This window comes from Melanotaenia boesemani, chromosome 8 (genome assembly GCF_017639745.1).
Source record: "Melanotaenia boesemani isolate fMelBoe1 chromosome 8, fMelBoe1.pri, whole genome shotgun sequence".
In the NCBI taxonomy this organism is placed as follows: Eukaryota; Metazoa; Chordata; class Actinopteri; order Atheriniformes; family Melanotaeniidae; genus Melanotaenia; species Melanotaenia boesemani.
In genome coordinates, this window is record NC_055689.1 from 16,896,521 (window position 1) to 16,916,086 (window position 19,566).

General features: G+C 36.1%; 1 protein-coding gene across 4 annotated transcripts in view; it reads right to left on the reverse strand.

The window, feature by feature from the left end:
* gpc5c (glypican 5c) overlaps positions 1-19,566 on the reverse strand; it is a 117,071-nt gene that overhangs the window by 18,300 nt on the left and 79,205 nt on the right. For all 4 annotated transcript variants that reach the window (XM_041993746.1, XM_041993745.1, XM_041993749.1 and 1 more), the window contains one exon: positions 5,531-5,678. In XM_041993746.1, coding sequence (XP_041849680.1) covers positions 5,531-5,678 — 148 coding nt within the window. The remainder of the gene's footprint in view (positions 1-5,530; positions 5,679-19,566) is intronic.

The following is a 19,566-nucleotide window of genomic DNA, read 5'->3' on the forward strand; positions in this document are numbered from 1 at the left end:
TTTAAGATTAGCACTGTTCATTAGCTTATGAACTCTCCCTTGGCAGAATAGTGGGTGGGCATGCCGTCAGTTAACACAAACCTTGGGAGCTCTGCCACAAGTATACAGAGGCAAAAAAGTCCACAGACAGATGGAATGTAAAATAAATCCCCTGCCCCTACAATAAGTTACAACTTAACTATGCTAAGGAACTCAGTTCTAGCTGCCAAGAAGGTGACTACATAATCAGTAAAAATTTAACTGGTGTTTAAGAAGTCATAAGAAATTGGGAAGAGGATATCTGTGAACCCAGCATTCATTTTGAAATACTGTTTGTAAATCCTGAGTCAGTTATGCTGTGAGATGCCAGTTTCAAAATGATGGTGAGTTTTCTACATTCCCTGAAGGTCCTCCAAATTTTTATGGTAAGAAAACATGGTAAAAATCTAACTGGTCATTTTAAAGAGCCTGTAATGGGAGTGCATGTGAGTACAGCACAGCACTAAAAGAAAAAGAATACCCTTTTCCATACACTAGTTATTATCCCTGGCATTAATAAATAGTTGAGAACATCCACAACTGAGCTTAACCCCTTGGCACCAGACGCCCCATGGGTGGGACCTTTCTTACCTAGACATGTGTCAGGATGCTGTTTGTAGATTTCATCTTGGGTTTTAATACAGTAATCCCTCACAAACTCAAAGTTCAGATGCTGAGCAACTTAGGCTTAGCTTACTGTGCTGCTGGATTCAGGACTTTCTGAGCAACAGACGACAGGATAGGAGATATCGAATCATCTACCCTCATCCTCAACACCAGTACCCTGCAGTTAGTGTCCTTAGCCCTCTTTTCTACTCACTATTTATTCAGGACTGTGCCCACACCCACCCTACAAACACCATTGTTAAGTTTGCAGTTTTGCAACCACTGTTGTAGGACTGATAATAAACAACGACGAGACAGCCTATAGAGAGGACGTTCAGCATCTCATGCAGTGGTGTGTTGACAGTAAACTATACTTAAACATCTCTAAAACCAAGAAGTGACTAGAGGACTTTGGGAAATCCGAAAACACACTAGGCTGCCCTCTATATACTGGGAGAGGAGGTACAGAAGGTAGACAATTTCAAGTTCCTTGGCATGCACATCTTTGCTGACCTCACCTGGACGACACAATTCTCTCATCAAGTTAGAAAGACACAACATAGACTGTATTTCCTCAGGAAACTAAAGTCTGCTCACCTCCCTCAGTGCCTCCTTACAAACTTTTACAGGTCAGCAAAATAAAGCATTCTGACCTGCTGCTGCACTGCGTGTTTTGACAGTGGCACAGCTGAAAACAGGAATAATCTGCAGCAAGTGGTGAGGGCACCAGAGTGGACCATGAGCTCAGCAATTGTTTCATCTTTATTGTACCTGTACTTTATAACAAACTGGCATATCTGTTCAATAATGCCACGTAGCCACCTTTATACTGTTGTTTTTTTAAATTTTATTTTAGTTTTAAATTCATTGTTGTTTTAATCTATTGTAGTTTAATTTTACAGTTGTTTTAATTTATTGTACTTTTATTGCAATTCTGCTGCTGATGCAAGAGCTGCTACACTGTATTTAATTGTTTTTACTAAAACTGACAATAAACCTTTATTGTATTCTCTTAAAAACAGCCCTGTTACATCAGCATTGGTCCAGTAGTCAGATTTAAGTTTGGCCAATTAACAATATATGTATATATATATATATATATATATATATATATATGATACAACACATGCACAATAACCCATACAAACAGTTGCAATAACTTATACGTGCAATAGTGAACTGGGAATCTGTACCACCTCTACTGTGTGCAATGCCTGTTTATATTGTTTTATTTAACTTATCTTATTGTTATTATTGTTATATTTATTGCATTCTATTTGCCTCTATTTTGCTTTGTACCTGTATATATTGTGTCTTGTGCTTGTCCTGCTTTACTGTTGGTGTTGTATTGCTGCTGGTACCCAAATTTCCCTGAGGACTCTCCAAAGGGATTAATAAAGTATTTCTATTCTATTCTATTCTATTCTATTCTATTCTATTCTATTCTATTCAATATATATATATATATATATATATAATAAAAAACTAAACAAACAAAAGAAAAAACGTTAACAAAATATTCTGATTATTATTATTATTTTTTCTTTACATTTTCCATTTCCAGAAATGTTTTGTTAGTAGGTGGCATTCTTTTTAAAACTTAAAGACAGTTAACAGGCAGCATGGCTCATCAGGTTATGGATTTATATTTTAATTAGGTATGTTCAAAAAACTCAGATGAGGGTTTTGATTGATTTCTACTACTGTTGAAAAACAAGTGCTGCTCTAAGGGCTCTGCAAAAGGTTTGTGGCTCTTGGCCACATTGCAACACCAACCTGTGTGCAACTGTGAATGTAACGGCTCTCAGACTGTACAATGCAATTTCTCATTCCTAATTTGTAAAACTAAAGTTTTCAAGCTTTTCTATTAGTGCTGTATCATAGCTGCTGTTGGGTTTTGTCTGCTTTATATAGTGACTTTTGCTGAATAACTTACACACCTTTGCATTATAAGTGCAAGGTTGGTGAGATTTTTGTACTAAATGATCTGGTTTTCCTTTAAATCAGGATTAGCTAAATCTGCAAGTACAGTATATGCAGACAACAAGATTTGTGTGATTATCAAAGTAAAACTGGTATCAATACTAGAAAAAATATACTGATTAAATTTGCTAATATTTCTGTCTGTGCAATGGTCATTGCAACCTGGAGGAAATTTTCCCTTTTTATTTGAAAAAATATTTGAAACAGGTTAGCCTATATCATTACATAAAGTTCCCAAAAGTGAACAATGTAATGATTACAAATAACACAAATGTAAATGTATGTAATCACATGGCTGGAATATAACCAAACAGCAGCATATTTCAATAGATTTTTCAATTGTGTGCTCATCATTTAGAACCTGTATGTGCAAAAATGTGCAAGCTTTGCTTGTGCATTGGTGCTGCCCAGAGTAAACATGTTACAGTTGAAGAGACTGCTGAATCAGCAGCTGGCATTTCAGCAGTCTTGCTCCTGGGAAAGCCAAGAGAGCTCAGCTTACTCAGCTGGGACCTTATCACTGTAACTGTATTAGCTGTCTTGCCTTAATGTTTCTGCATTCAGTACCCCCAGATAGTCTCTTTACAGGTCATATGAAAACTCAAGCAAACAAAAAGAAAGTATTTATGACAACTACTTTTCTTTCAATGGACAAGTGTCTTATTTTAATTTATGTTTTCACTGGCCCTTTGTTGCTCCCTCAATAAGACAGCCATGCAGACATGAAAATAGATCAGATTCAGATATCTACTGGGAGTGGAAACAGAAAAATTAAGCAAGAAGACGACTTCTCTAAGATACCAACTAATCATTTAGGGGCCATGACTGATGTGAGAGAAATTATGACAAACACTTAACAAATTAGTTGACATGTGGTAGAAAGTATTTATACTTCATCTATGTCATTGGATCTCTAAAAATCAGGGCGCTAAATTAACACAACAAATTAAATTTGACGGGTATAGGGAAAAACTTGCTGGCCACTTTGGCAGGTGATGAATGATTGATGCATCTTTGAAATGAGCGAGAGGAGCCGACTCCTCTTATGAAGCGCAACATCGAGCTGCTGCTGAACTTAAGTTTGACTGACACACCATCAAACGCCTTTCGTATTCTAGGAAGTCTAGGATCATACCATTATGCAAAAGAAGGCATGGGGGGCAGACGCTCTGAACAGTGTAGTGTTACAGACCAGGTTCACAGTGACAGAGAAAGACGGCGAACTGGAAGAAGTAAAAATATGAGCAAAAACCGAAAAATAAGAAGCATCTGGCTGCATTTAAATGATTTTAGAGACTGAAAAGCTGAATGCAGAGTTGGTTTAAAAATATAAATATTTATCTAAACACTTTAAAGTGTCTAAATGATCAGACTTTGGTCCTTTATTTGATTTGCTTGTTGTGGCTCTGTGTTCAGTTGTTCATGTAAGGTTTGATTAAAATGTTAAACAAAAAAAAACATAAAAAAAGGCTTTAATGAAAACATTGAATTAAGAAAAAATGCTTACCAACACACAAACAATTTACAATTACTAAATTAAACTACAACAAGCTCAGAGTGATACTGAACCAAGAGTCATTTGGGAGTTGGAAGAGCTGGCTCTTCTAGGGGAGCTGACTCTGAGTCGGAGATGAATGAGGCAAATCACTGCATTTCCCATGAACATTGTTTCATAACATATCACTGTATGCTTATTTTCATCTGTGGGATGTCGTTCAATAGCTGCCTAAATAAAGACATTTAAAAGGAAACACAAAAACGTAGTGGTGGTTGGAAGATGTAAAATACCAGGCTGGTTAGTTGTTCAGGAAAAATGTCAATAAAACAAGTTTAAAGAACCGTGTATGATTAAATGCATTCAGAATCTATAATCTGGATTATTTTACCACCCAAAGCATTAGTTTGGTGGAAATTCTGATTGGCTGGTAACTTTACAAATCTGTTAGCCACACTGGCTGGTGATCAAAGAAGTTCATTTGCCCTGCTAAAGACGCCTGCTAATGTCAAATGTAATAATACTTAAGCCTTTACTATACTTCTTTTTTCAAACTGTGAGGGTTGAGAAAGTCAGAGTGGTAATTAAAGATGATAAATATAAAATGTCTCTAGGACATCAAATGGATATCATCAAATAGAACACAAGTCCTGACACTTTCTCTCTAAAACATCAAAGATGAGGTGAGTGTGTGTGTGGGCATCTGTGTGTGTATATGAGAGCTCAAAGGAGCAAAGTAACCAGTCTGAAAACCTGAAGAACTTTCTGTTCCACCACCTTTGCTTGATTATTAGTAGAATATGTGATTTAAAAATAATATCCCTTGCCATGTAGGAGAAAATCAAATAGTGACTTTAAAGCAGCTCTCAGAAAACAGTTCAAGGCTCAATGAGCTAAAAATAAGAATGACTGCATCACTTCATCTGCCTTTCTTCTTACCCTGATGCATCACTCTGGAACAGGGTAAATATGTGCTCATCAGACCACATGACCTTCTTCCATTGCTCACGAGTCCAATCTTTCTGCTCCCTAGCAATTTTTCTTTCTAACTAGTGGTTTTTCTTATGGCTCCACAGCTGTTCAGTTCCAATCCCTTTAGTTTTCTTTGCATCTCACTATCATTTAGGATTTTTTCCAACCATGGTCCCCCACTGTCCTTCCAGTTTTTAATAATGCCTTGAACAGTTTTTAACCCAATTTTATGAGTTTCTGCAATCTCCTTAGATGTTTTCTTTGCTTGATGCGTGCCAGTGATTTGACCCTTCTTAAACAAACTAAAATTTTTTCCACGACCATGTGATGATCAGGTAGGGTAAATAACTTGTTGCCAGCTAAAAGATATGTATTGTTTAATATAAGTGATGAAAAGATTGACTTGTGTAGGTACATACTTGTTTGCACAAGAGAGAGTGAACAAGCATCACTTACAGTGTTTTTCTTGACCATCTCCTGAACTTTGACAACCATCTTCGTCATCACAGTCTGTGGCGCTGCCCTCCTCTTCACCACTTCCTAGCTCTTGCAGCTTTTCCCAGGCCTCAGTTTGGCCCAGTTTCGGAAATGTTTCCTGGGTCTCCTAAATAAACACATGAATATGAAGATCATCACTCTCAGGCTCACAGAGATTAACAGTTTGGACACACCAGCTCATTAAAAATACATTTTTAGATGTGAAGTTTGTCATGAAGGAAATAAGTTGCAACACTTAATAAAACTCTATGACATACTGTAAAGCAGCACACATAAAGCAGATTAAGATAAAGCAAAACACAAGACAAGGGTGGGGGAGTATAAAAAGAAAATAAATTTAGGTTTTTAAAACATGCTTAAAAGAACCAATAGATTCAGAAGTGAAAGTCAAGGTGAAGTGATTCAAGGGGATTGGAAAAACAAATAAAAAAACAGCAGATAATTTAAAATATAACAGATTTCTCAAGCTTTCCAAACATCAATAAGGGCCAAAAAGATCATAAGATAAGAAAAAACAAAACAGATCAGCATGGGTGATGTACAGTAGTGAGCCCTCTGGAAAGGAGAATGGTGTGTTACATTTAATTACAAACATAGTTCTAGATAAGTATTTATTAACATACTACATTTTTATTTAACTAACCCTCTAATAACTTTTTATATTTGAATACTGATTCATTTGAACAAAAACAATAAAATAAAACGTCAAAAATGTTTACAATTAGGTGTAACATTTGTAATTAGAAGCTTTTTTCATGACTTCCTCTCAGCATTACAAACATAAACTGGTCAAATAAAGTGTTGTAAAATTTAGATCACAGCACACTGAAACATCGATCAGGTTCAGATAGTGCAAACCTACTGTTACATCACTCAGTTCACATAGATCAGTAATTGCTTGCCAGACATCCTTTGCCACAAATACCTTTCCTCTTAACATGGAGCACAAATACTGGACCACCTGTTGATCCTTTGTGGTTTCTACCAATTCAAGGCGGTGACTGTTATCATGTAGGAAAGAAACATCTAGACTCAACTAGAAACTTATCCCCAAAGTACAAGCTAAGACAGAGCCATGTCTACACATACTGTGGAATGTGTTGAACTGTAGAGCCACACACAATGATGTTGAGTGCAAAACTACTATTACTCATGCATGTAGAAGCTGACACGTTAAGTCCCAGTACATAGCTGCCCTTCACAACAAAGAAACAACCAGTAAAGACATGTTGGGAGGTGAAAGGGATGAATAGGCGTGGGGCTCTGGGTGTTGACGGATGGTAAATATACCTGGCAGTGATATGGCATCATTGACTCACTCTCACACCTGACAGCAAAAGTGACCTTTAGTTGTCTGCTAGTCCTTTATTGCCCCTGAAGAAACATTACGTGATTTATTTGAAGCAGCTGTAATATAAAGGTGTAGAATACTAGAGTCTTTAGATATGCAGAGTTTCTGTTAAGCCAGACTTATTACATACTTACAATAGTGCAGAAAAGCTGAATTTTAACTTGCTAACACTGAGTATTCTAATATGTTACAGTTTTACACATTTATTCTTGACCTTTTTTTTTTTTTTTGCTCTAAATGAAATGTCTTTAAATGTTTATGCTGGCTAACTGGATATATGAACTGAGTGCAGCCTAAGTTTATTTGGACAAACAGCATTTGGTCACAAATAAAAAAAATAATAACAAACAAAAAGCTTGTTTGGCTATAAAAGTAACAGCCAAACAATTAAGAACTTAATGAAATCTAAAGACATACTATATAATCTTGCAGACATTATAAACAAAACAAATGGTATCAAATCGTTGGTCAGTTTTGTGCAAGTTACACAGCACTAGATGTAGAGGTAGTTCAAAATTCAGGGCAGTTAAGTAAAGATATCTAGTTTATGTTCATGGAGCATAATTTACCATCCTCAACAAAATTCACAATTCCAAGATAAACCAGTTCACACAAATTTCTAACACATATTTATTTTGACAACTTACATTGAATTATCTTTCTTAATATTGAGTGCCATTGGAACCCTGGGACATGACCATCAAATCTAGTTACCTATTTCATTATTTACTATTAAACCTGAGATTGAAATAAATAAATAAATAAATATGTAACCATTATTCTTATTGTGGATATTCTGCTTCTGCAACATTAATTTAAATATTAATGATGCTAAATGGCTTTAAAATGGTGCAGTAAATAAAACAATGTGTTTTGGTAACAGTGGAGTAACTTCAGCTTGAGGCTACAATGTAGGATTATCTGTAGGATCTGTAGGATAGGAACTAAAGTTCCTAGATGCATTTATTTCCTAGATGGGTTTAGGATGCAGACTGCAGACTGCCTCTTGCTTTATGTCCTACCAACTCAACATTTTTACACAGCGATGAAACATATTAGCCACACAGGGGGCAGTCAAAATGATCTATTCTCCCGGGTAACAGCTCTATCTTAAGACAACTTTAGCAGCAGGTGAAAAGATGCAACTTCAAAAGAATCAGCTACATGCCTTAAAAACCAACAGATCAGAAGCTTTGTGACAATATTTGTTGTGGGGTCCAGCTTAACATTACATCTGCTTCATGTGTAAAGTCATCTATTGCATCATTTAGATGAAACTACCAGGCATCACTAACTCCTTAACAGCCATCTTCTGAGCCCTGCTTTGTTTCAGTTCTCCACTTTCTATAAGTTTCTGTAAAGTTGCCTGCAGTCAAAATGCTCGTGTGCAGTTTTACATGTGTCTTTTCTTTAACAACACACTATGTGTTTCTATTCTAATGCAGTCTCGTTAGTTGTAAATGCAGAAGTTGTGTCGGTGACTGGTGCTGAGATCATTGCAAGGTGTATTCTACATATCATGTTTATGATTCAGTTAAATTGTGCAAGAGAGAACTCTGCTCACCTCAAGTAAAAATCTAAGTAAAAGTCTTATTCAGTTCAAAATTTAGAGAAAACCAAAATACAGCCTATAACCATGATCATTTTAATGTTTTCATGCACAACACTGCTTTTGGTTTAATGAAAACTCAGGGGGAATCCAGGAAAAAAGAAAAAAAAAAAGAGAAAATTAATCCTCTGGAACCTCCTACTATCTTGTATGTAGGACTGGGCAATAAAACTTAAAATTTCTTAAAATCAGATCGTGTTTAAGTTTACATACATCTCACTGATCAAACTGATCAATATACAGAGCCAGCCCACTCCAGTCCACTATAATAGCAGTAAAGCCCCTCTAAGTGACACTGAAGCTGTTCATGTGTTCATCTTTTAAAATGTTGATGCAGTTGACAAAGGCCTCACTACGTCCGTTATATGAAATGAATTCTATGAAGAATAAAATACACAAACTTTTTCAGTAGTTTGCAAACAAACTCCAAAACAGGAAATGCAACTAATGTGTTTAAACATCTTTGCAGGTATCGGCCCAGCGCCCACACAGAAAGCATGGAAATACAGAATTGTGTGACTTCATGCACCAGTTCGTCTAGAGTAAGCATCAAATAAAACTGCATCAGCTTATCATTTACAGCTTCCGCCCACATTAAAAGCGTTCAAAACTAGGCAACGAGATTGCAACATTACAGTCAGTTTGTTTTATAATGAGGTTTTATTCTGCGCCATTATTATGACTCTTATAAGTGATTTATAAAATTAAGATTGGTCAGTATTGGAAATCATATCATATTGTCTGTATATATATATATATATATATATATATATATATATATATATATATAATATATATTATTTTATAACCCAATCCTCCCCGTATGTACAAAAAATAATATTTTATTCAGTGGCTGAAAAGAGTTTTGAGATGAAAACATCCTCAGTTAAGTTTACATGAAAAAAGTATGGAGATATTCAAGAAGCTTCACAGATTTTAGCAGGTATTAACATAAAAATATTTGATATTAGATGTTATCCTGCAGCAGCTCATCATTGTAAGACTGATTTAAAAAAAACAGTTAAGGGCAGATTGGTTATTTGTGCTTTCCTTACCAAAGTGGTGACTGCAGCCAAAATGCAAGGAACAGTGAAGGAGAAAAACCTAAAATGATCTAGACACAAGTGGGTGCTTTTGACATTGTAACTCATTACATCTGTGATGCATCCCATTTATATCCTTTGTGAACGCATGTCTGCTCTGTCAGGACTGAATGGGTAATTTAAGTACCACTGTGTTACAGTGCAATAGTGAACCCATGGCACAAAGTCAGGCCTCATGAAACTCAAGTGGATCCTGAAGCACAAGCAGGTAAAACATCACTTAACACTCAGCAAAAATTTATTCACAGGTGGATGTCTCAGTTTTCAAGAGAATTACAAGAAAAAAATTAATACTCCACAGTGATCAAATTTTTGCATTTTATGATCATAGGTAGTCTCAAATTAAACCTGTCACATGCTGATTTTCCTCTTTGGAGATTGGAGTGTGATATTTTGAGGGACTCATTTTTCATAACAGACAAATATGAATTTATGTTTTTTTTTTTTTTTTTTTTTGTTACCTCAGCTGTTCAAAGAAAATCCTTCAATCAATGACGATTCAGTAAGGATGTAAAATCTGCAAAAAAAAAGTTTTGCCTGCAAGGTAGAGATACGTAGTGATAGAAGATACAGAGGAGGACAAAAAAAAAATCACCTTAATTTTTTCTGGAGAGTAGTTAACATTAGCATATTTCAATATGGAAAAAAAAAAAAAAAAAAAAAAAATCAGTGCACATTTTATGAGTTAACAGGCATGTAGTGTGTTGAACATCAGCAGCATCATCCAGATAACCAGTTGGGTATTTAGCTAATAACTATGTCTTGTGGGGGATGTTTATCACAGCTCTGCTTGGCCCAGCTGTCTTTAAAGCATGTTAATTAGAGAGGGAATCAATTAAGGTCTTGTTGCTGTAGAAACAGCCAGTCAATTTGATTGTAACTTGGCTGTTGGCCAGTGCAGTTTGTTGGGTTCTTTTGAAAGTGTTCTCAACGGGGGCTGGGCGGGGGGGGTGCCCCGGGGACTGGGGGCTGCCTCATTGAATGGGTAAGAGTAGGGGTAAAGAGGTTTTGTTCTTGTCCCTGGTGTTGGGTTGGAGTGGCCAACCTGCTGGGCCTTTGGGGCCTCGGGCTCCCCCCGTTTGAGTCAGGTGTGTTGAAGCAGGAAACATTGAAAACCTGCAGGACAGTGGGCCTCGAGGACCGACTTTGGAAACCCCTGATCTATACTCATAAAAGTTATAACGATAAAACTAGTCAATGCTTCAAATATGGATGATGCTGTAAAGAAGATACAAGCTTTAAAACATTGACATCTACAACAACCTTTGAAACAGCAGTGTGGGAGATCTTTACAATTACCAAGGTTTAAAGTTGAGCTCACAAAACGGGTGACACCAATTCAGTATCCAACAAAATCTGGAATATGGTCACAATGTTGCTTGCTGTTCCAAAAGAAATGCCAGGGAGGTGTGCTTTGGAGTGCAGTTTTGCATCAGATGGAGCTGAACTTTGATCACTTTTCATTTCATCCAAATAGACATTTATAGTCCCAGGGATCTTTATCTTTGAATACCAAATATAAACTAGAAAATTTGCTGTTCTAGCAGAACAGCAGTGTGAATACATTAATGATAATTAAAGTGAAATATGTTTAATGTAGGTGAAGACAGTCGAAAATGGCTGACATCTGCTGAAGCCTCAGTTGAAGTAATTATACAGCTGAAGTCAATAGTAGAACACATTTTAAGCTCAAACTGATGTTTAAATGTGCTGAAATGGTTGAATACTGAATAACTCATTGTAAAAGGCAGAAAGAGAGCTGAAACAGAGTTGAATTGGCAGCTGAACTACAGTCCATCATCTGACTAAACAGCACTGGAAGAAAAAAAAAAAGCCAAAGATCAACTGTTATGATGAATGGATTCATTGAAATGTGAAGAAGAAGAGTGAAATTAGGTTGTTTCCTCTCATACTGGCTTGTTACAAACAGACCTGCAGACTCACCTGTCTGCCAAATCAGCTTGCACGCAACCCCACAACTCTGATATCCTTAACGCATTCGTACAATAAAAAAGAGAAACAGGAAAACTGTTGTGTGAATGCTTAAACTCATGCTCATTCACACAATCAGTATTTTGTATAAAAAAATAATATTACATACAAATGCAGAGCATGAATATATATGGACAAATAGCCTAAACACTGGTATTAATTGCCACATGGGTGGAGACATAAAAACACTCAAAAATCACTAAGGACAATCTGTTTATGCCAACATAAACATTTTTTCCATAACCATCTCTATTATAATATGTCACCTTGTGAACATTGTGGAGAATATTTCAGCTAACTAACCTGGAGACTGATATTGTTTATTCAGACATGATTCTTTCTTTTTCTAACTTGTAAAAACAAGGCTGAAGTTTTTGTGCTGCTTAATGGGGCAAATATTTAACGATTAAGAACAGCTTGTTGTTGAGAACATGTTTTTAAGGTGAAGCTTTAGCTTTGCTATTTGTAATCAGTTTTCTTTTGGAAATTATATACAGTATAAAACATTATATTATAGAATCAATATAAAAAATATTTTAGCTTTTAGATCATAAGAATAAAACAACATGCTTCCTCCACAATAATATTTATAATTGACCTCAAATTCTTCCATGGATACCATATAAACAAGTCTCACTTAAAATCCTGAGGAATTATTCCACATCCAAGGTGCACAGACAAAAGATGCACTAACAGAAAAGAATGAGAGAAGGAAAAAGTATGAGTGTGTGAACTAGCAGGTTTAAATGAGCAACACTATGCTCATGGAGTTGAAACAGGTGCATGTTGTTGTACAAGCTGGCAAGGAGTAAAAAAAGATTTTAAAGAAAAAAAAAACAGCTTTTAAATTTAAGGTTAGCCTTGAAATTTACTTGGCATCCAAAGACAAATCCGGTATTCCCCAAATGCTTTGAATAAAATCCCAAATCATGAAATATTTTCTAGTTCTCCTCCCAGTGTGCCAACTAATTCTCCACTCTCTTTCTTCTCAAAAGCATTCTTTAGTCAGAGGATGATGGGGCAGGTTTGAGAGCATCAAAGACTGAATTCCTGCATGCATTTGACTGCATCCTAGTCACGCTAAAATCTGTACTGCCAGGAGAAACCAACCACTTTTTGAAGCAGGCTGGAAAACAGAAACACTGTGTGTCAGGATTTTAATTTGGGGCTAAATCACATACATGTTCCAGTTCTGAATGGAAATAAAAATTAATTGTGGAGAGTAAAGTTGTGAGCTGTGGTCACCAGGGATAAAATATGAATACCACAACTAGTAGTTGTGTAAGTGTTTGTGCCACTCTGAGCCCATGGCTCTACATATGTCATATGTGGAATGTTTAACTTATGAAGCAAAATATGTTTTAAATTTTATTCTTTGCATACACACATTACAAATGTTCTGTTTCTTCACTAGGCATGCAAAGCCAAAACACATCATGGAGTAGTAGTAACTTGCATACATTGAAAGAGAAAAAGAAAAAGGAAGAAAAACCTGGAGACTACTGAAGGAAAAAGACAGTAATAAAGTGTCCACAAGTCTTCTCTACCCATGAAAAGGCTAATTTCCTCACATACTTTTTAGGTTCATTATGCTTCTGTATGAAAAAAAGGGAAAAAAAAGAGGATTACATGAAGAAAAAAAATTAAGCATGCATTTCTAACTACCTGACAATTATTTAAATCTATGCCAAATTAGGATTTAGTACAGATTTTAAGTTGATCAATACATTTTTTTTTAGCTTGAAATCAGATGAAATCTAAGGCTGGTGCTTAAACATAAATGAAGTGCCTTTAAAATATTCAAGAAGAAAACAACAGGTAGTCTACAACAGCCTGGCTTTGTGTAGCATTGGACTTTCCAACAAGGCAATGATAACCAAATAAGTCCAAGTGGTCAGGACATGGTTAACAGCAAACGCTATTAACATTTTAGACGGGCTCTGTGATGATCATCACAGAAGAGTTGTGTTCCACAGTCCCAATGAAGACATGAAAAACCCTTGTTAGCAACAATATGCATTGCTTTTTGATTAATACGTAAAGACACACACACACACAAAACATTGCAAATGAATATTTGTTACCTTTAACATAATGTTTTATAGTCTTTACTTGGGACCTGATTATGTGTGTGAGAGACTTGGACTAAGTCCCTAGCTTCAGAAATGGCTGAATCTCTTTAACTCAGACTGGATAACCAAGAGACGACAGCCAAGGGACAAAAAAACATGAGCATGAGGATGAAGAGACAGAAATAGAGAATTGTTAGAAAAGTGACAAGCTGCAAATAAAAGTTACTGAATACAGCTCCACGGCTCAGCCATCCATTGTTGCAGATTCTGAAATGCACATGGGGCATTGTTTCTGTGGATTAATGATGTCTGTCTGGCTAACAGTGTACACGCAGTTATTAATTATCTTTGTCCATCAGTGACAGATTCAATTCTAAATTAGACAACAGTAACAACAGTCAGTGTCAGGAAGGAAATGCCTGCACTGCCATTCTTAACATACAAAATGAAAACAAATTAAAAATGGATTTAAATACAAAAGAATAACAACATTCTGCACCACTTTTCCATCAATCAGATATTTTTCTTTGTTGCACTCTTTAAAAAGTCCAAGAAAAGATGTCCAAGAAAGAATTGAATCAAAAACTCAATAGACCATTGTCCCCACGCAGTTACATATAGAGAAAAAATATGCACAAAGAAAAAAAAAAATAAACAGAAACTAAAAAAAATAAATGAAAATTTCACTCAGAGACTGCGTGATAAACAATATAATTAAGTCTTAAATTAAGTAAGTCACGTAAAATGGTAAATGGACTTTACTTATAGTCTTTTTACAGTGATGTTGACTACTCAAAAAGCTTTACACTACATTCACATTCACCCATTCACACACACATTCATTCCCCAATAGACACATTGGGAGGCAATGTGGGGTTCACTGTCTTGCCCAACGACACTTCGGGATGGAGTTAGGGGAAGCTTGGAATTAATCCATCAACTTTCCGGTTGGTGATGACACGCTCTTTTCTTCCTGAGCTTCAGCCACCCTACAGCCTTCTCTCTAATCTAATATATTTTAATATGTGAGTACATAAAGGCAGGAATCAATACAGCATTTTTCACAAACCTCCTTATTTATGGGCTCAGTATTAAGTCATGAAGATTTTGCAGTTGTTAATGAATGTTTGCAAATAATTTCAGAATTTGCATCTGTAAATCAAGCTTGTTACCCTGTAAAAACAACCTGCCTGAAAAAAATCAAGCAGAAAAGGGTTTGCATGGTTGTAAAAAAGATTTATATTTGTGGAAAAAAAAAAAAAAAAAAGTTATTTTGCAAAAACCCTGTTCACAGATGCAAAGCACAAAACTGCGTGCGAGACTCTGAAGTTGGGAATTTTGTCCATATTTTCACACTTCTCTCTGATTGGATGGTGACAAATTAAACTATCCAATCAGAGAGCAGACAGCTTCCCGACCTCCTGCACTGCTGCAGGCTCTGTAAGGGGAGCAGAGAAATATCCTCATATAAACCATGCTTCCTCTTCTTTGTCCAAAACTCAAAGAACTCAGAAGTTCAGAAGTGATGAAAGAAGCAGCAGAAGAGATGATGAGAAGGAAGAGAGTTGTTTTGAAAGGAGGAGGAGAAATGAATGGATCAAGGGATGATCAGACAACGAGAGACAGAAATGGACTGAAGAGAAAGATCCATCTCTACATGTTTTATTTGTCTTAGTTGTTATTTTGCTTGTTTTTTCTCAGATAAAGGATCAATTGTCTTCATAAGTTTGCTATAATACATGACTGGTGTCACAAAAGTGAATTAATCTTCCTCTATTAAGCTTTCTTATTATTCATTAAACTGCGGCTACTTCTTAAACAGACCCTCACATTTAGTTCCATGATTCAGAAATCATTCTTTTTTCTTTTGAACATTAATTAACACCACATTTAAGTTAATTTATATTTTTTTGCTTACCATTTTACACATCTTTACCACATGAACTTTGGTTAAACATCATATTTACATATTTACATAGTTCAAATTAAATATTCATATTATTTTTAAGTAGTCCTCAAACTTTTTGTTGTGTGATAATTAAGGTCAATTAAAATGGGAATTCTAAGAATTAGCGTCTTGAGACTGACTAATTCATTTAATTATGTAAGATAGAATTTTTCCTGCTGATTACTTATGTGGGTGGTGCCCAAAGCTTTATTAATATTATTACTATGGCACTACACACTACAGCAGCGTTTGGTAGGGTAGGAGCTCCCACACACGGAGCATGTGTACGCCAACCCTCTGAGGAAGAAGGCCAGTATCATTTCAGATGCTTCTCAACCACACTGGTTGAACTTTTACCATCTGGCAAACACTATAGAGCAATCCAATCCCATAAAAGCATGCTGAGGAACAGTGAGTTTCCCTGTGCTGTAGCCTCCATTAGCCTCCACCCCAACTCCATCACCCATCCCACTAGAGTTATTTAGCCACGTCTATGATTCACAATGTCAGTTACGTCGATTTCTCATTTTATTGTATTTTATAAATCATATTTCAGGAGTAATTGTTTATATATCACTAATAAATTTAACTGGAGTTTTATTTATAGATTATTTAGTTTTTCATGGCTTAATTTAGTGAGTTTCACAGATGCACTTTATAATCTCAATAACTTTTATGATGAGAGTTGTCTCTCTATTTTAGTTGTACTTGTATAACGACAGTAAAGTTGACTGATCTGACGTTTCAGTCATAACAGATAAAAAAAACTTTCTTTGGGCCATAACATTCTACTGTTCCATAATTATAATCCCAATATACTTACTTTTACATAAGAAAATGTCCTTAGCTCTTGCTGTAGGCAATCTACATTTCTTGTATGTCAGTTAAATATATTTTATATGAATGTACAGTCATAACATTGTACAATTATAGCACTATCAGCCATATTTAAATATATTTTAAAATGATCAAACACTGTAATATGTCAGACTTACTGTTAAACAGTGACATAAAGGCACAAAGACAAGCAAATCTAGTTCAAAACAGGAAAATAGTGATTCACACCTAGTGGAGGATGGTCATATGACCCATCACAAACAAGAAGTAACACCAATGTAAGTTTATTCCACAAAAGAGCTCAGATTTTATGCATTTTATGTCTTTTTAATTCTGGCCCCAGGTTGCACTGAAAATATTGATATTTTGCCTGTGCAAAGAGCAGTGATTATAAATGAAACAGACATGTAGACTAAATTATAAATGTAACAGACAGTTTCCTAATCCATGCTGGTCACCTTGGGTTTGGCAGCAGTTATAAATGACAGCTCTGATATGGAAGGAGTGCCGAGATTGTTTACAATAGTTTGGTAAGAAAAGTTCCTGGGAAACCACTGAAAGATTTGTTCATTTGTCTTGAACCAATGGGATATTTGCCTTTACATCTCAGGTGTCATGACCTCAATGTTCTTAAATGATGTTTTGTGTAACAAATCTGTTCCTCCAAAGGAAATGTAATGACTTAAGACTATGGACTCAGTAAGAAATGAAAATAAACTCGTTTATTCCCATATGTCTGAGTAATGCTTTGAGTATTCTAAACAGTAAAAGTGAAACACACCCCTCCACTACAAGAAAGTACAAGCTGATTGTTTTACTAACGGTTAGTGACTCCTTATTGGTTGTGACCTCATGTAATTCCCATGGCTCAGTCACAGCACTAAACTCTTCTGTACCTTTAAGACGCTGACTGGTGCAAATTGTGTGTGTGTGTGTGTATAAACTTCTATTTGCTAAATGACAGAAATGTTATTGAAAATGTATGAGTATGTATGAGTAATATCAGCATTTTTCAGAGTGTGCTGCAACAACTGTCTAACTGAGAAGCTGTGAGAGATGTGGGGGTCAAAACAACAGTGAAAGCTGCTGTTGTGTTGTTGGGAAGCAGAAATGTTTTAGAAACATCAAACTGGGCTTTAGTGGTTTTAATAAGGCAGCAGCACAAAGGCTTTGAAAAGCTGCCTTGACAAGGTACCACTCGAGGTCACTCACCATGAAGGCCCATTATTATGGTAATAATCTGCCCACACACTAGATTGATCAATGTAGCCTGCACAGCCCATTCCACTTAAATATTTCACACATCAGAAAAAGAAGCTACAAAAAGTTTTTCATTAACTAGAAACTGCATCGATTCATCTTCCCATCTTTTAAAAATCTCAAAAGAGCCTTAAAACTGTTTGTATCAAACATTCATTCAACAGGTAATATTAATCTTTACAATAAAACAAAACTTCATTCTGTCACCAGTACTAACTGAGATGCCACAGAATCCTTTAACTCCTCCAATAGATAACTTTAAAAAGATGGTATTTTCATGTGTGTTTTCACATTACATGCGACTGAAAAAGATTACTTGATTACTTGAACTGTGAACCATAATCAAGAATTAGTCTTCATAAAATAAACCCAACATTGAAACAAATATGACCCAGTGTAGAAAAAACAGTTACTGATCCAGGGGGCCTCGGCCTTGGGGGGGGGTGGGTTGCTCTGAGGGACCGGCGGTTGACGGGGCCGGTACTTGGCGGGGTCCTTGTCTCTTCTTCTCTTCACTTTCTTTTTCTCTTTTGTTTACTTTCTCTTTTCTTTTGTCCTCACCCCTCTTGTCAGGTCCAGCATAAATATGTATTTTCAGCATTAGAGAAAATTATCAAGACGGGCCTTGTATCCATACAGCCACAAATTTGTTCGGCAAAACACTGCAGCCAGAACATGATGCTAAACAGGTTCAGCAGAGTGCAGTTTATATGATGCTAAACAGGACAAGGTTAAAAATTAAATAAATAAAAAAATAAAATAAAAATAATTATATATATATATATATATATATATATATATATATATATATATATGTGTGTGTGTGTGTGTGTGTGTAAGTATGTATATATAATGATCAAATTACTGTCTGGGTTTATGAGGTTTGGTTGCCAAGCCAACAGAAAGGCCTGGACAGTAAGACTTGTTGCTGTAGAGTTGCCACAGCAGCAGCAAAAAGAGGCAGAGCTCCCGTGAAGACCAGCTCCATCATCTTCTTCAAGTGGAAAGAATCTGTCCCCTCCCTGTGACAGGCTGCCAGCTCAGCCCAGGCTCTTTCTGCTTCTGTGGACTCTACTTACTCTTAAAAGCTCATACCCCTTTAGACTACTGCAAGCACTACAAAGCCACAAAATACATGCACTATGAAGAGAAATTAAAAAGTCTAAATCTAATTCTTTTTAAAAGTCATTTGGTTATTTTTGCTAAATAGCATCCACAAATTGCTTGTAGTGGCAAAGGTAGTGGATTGACTAAGTCCACAGCAGGGATCTGCTGAGTGTGTGTTAAGCACAAGCAAGGCCTCTCTGATGTGGATCCTGGCCAGGCTGTTGGCCAAACCAGACAGTGAAGCACTAGTCAGCCTCATCAATCACACATACAACAGGCCTCTCTGAACTGGATTTTTATGCGGGAGACTTTTCAACTATCCACTCAACACAACTTTGCCCATTTTTAATGATCATGTCTGTGTATGTGCATAGCTGTCTGTCTGCTGGTCTGAGAGAAAAATAAAGACAAAAATAAAGCCTCAAAAAGAGCGCCTGGGTATTTATTCTCTGCACTGCATGTTTCTACTGACCAAAGAGCTAATTTACAAACAGACAAAAGATCTGGACCTCATAATCACATGGAAACAGATAACAGTATTGTAGAAGGACCCACACCCTAAAACAGCTGGACTGATGGCTGGAAATCAAAATCCACTTACTTTCCACTTAAGCAATATTTATAGGCAACGGGAAATAGAGAGAACTGTCAGAGGATATACAATCCATATAAAAAAAAGTGTACACACCCCTGTTAAAATGCCAGGTTTTTCTGA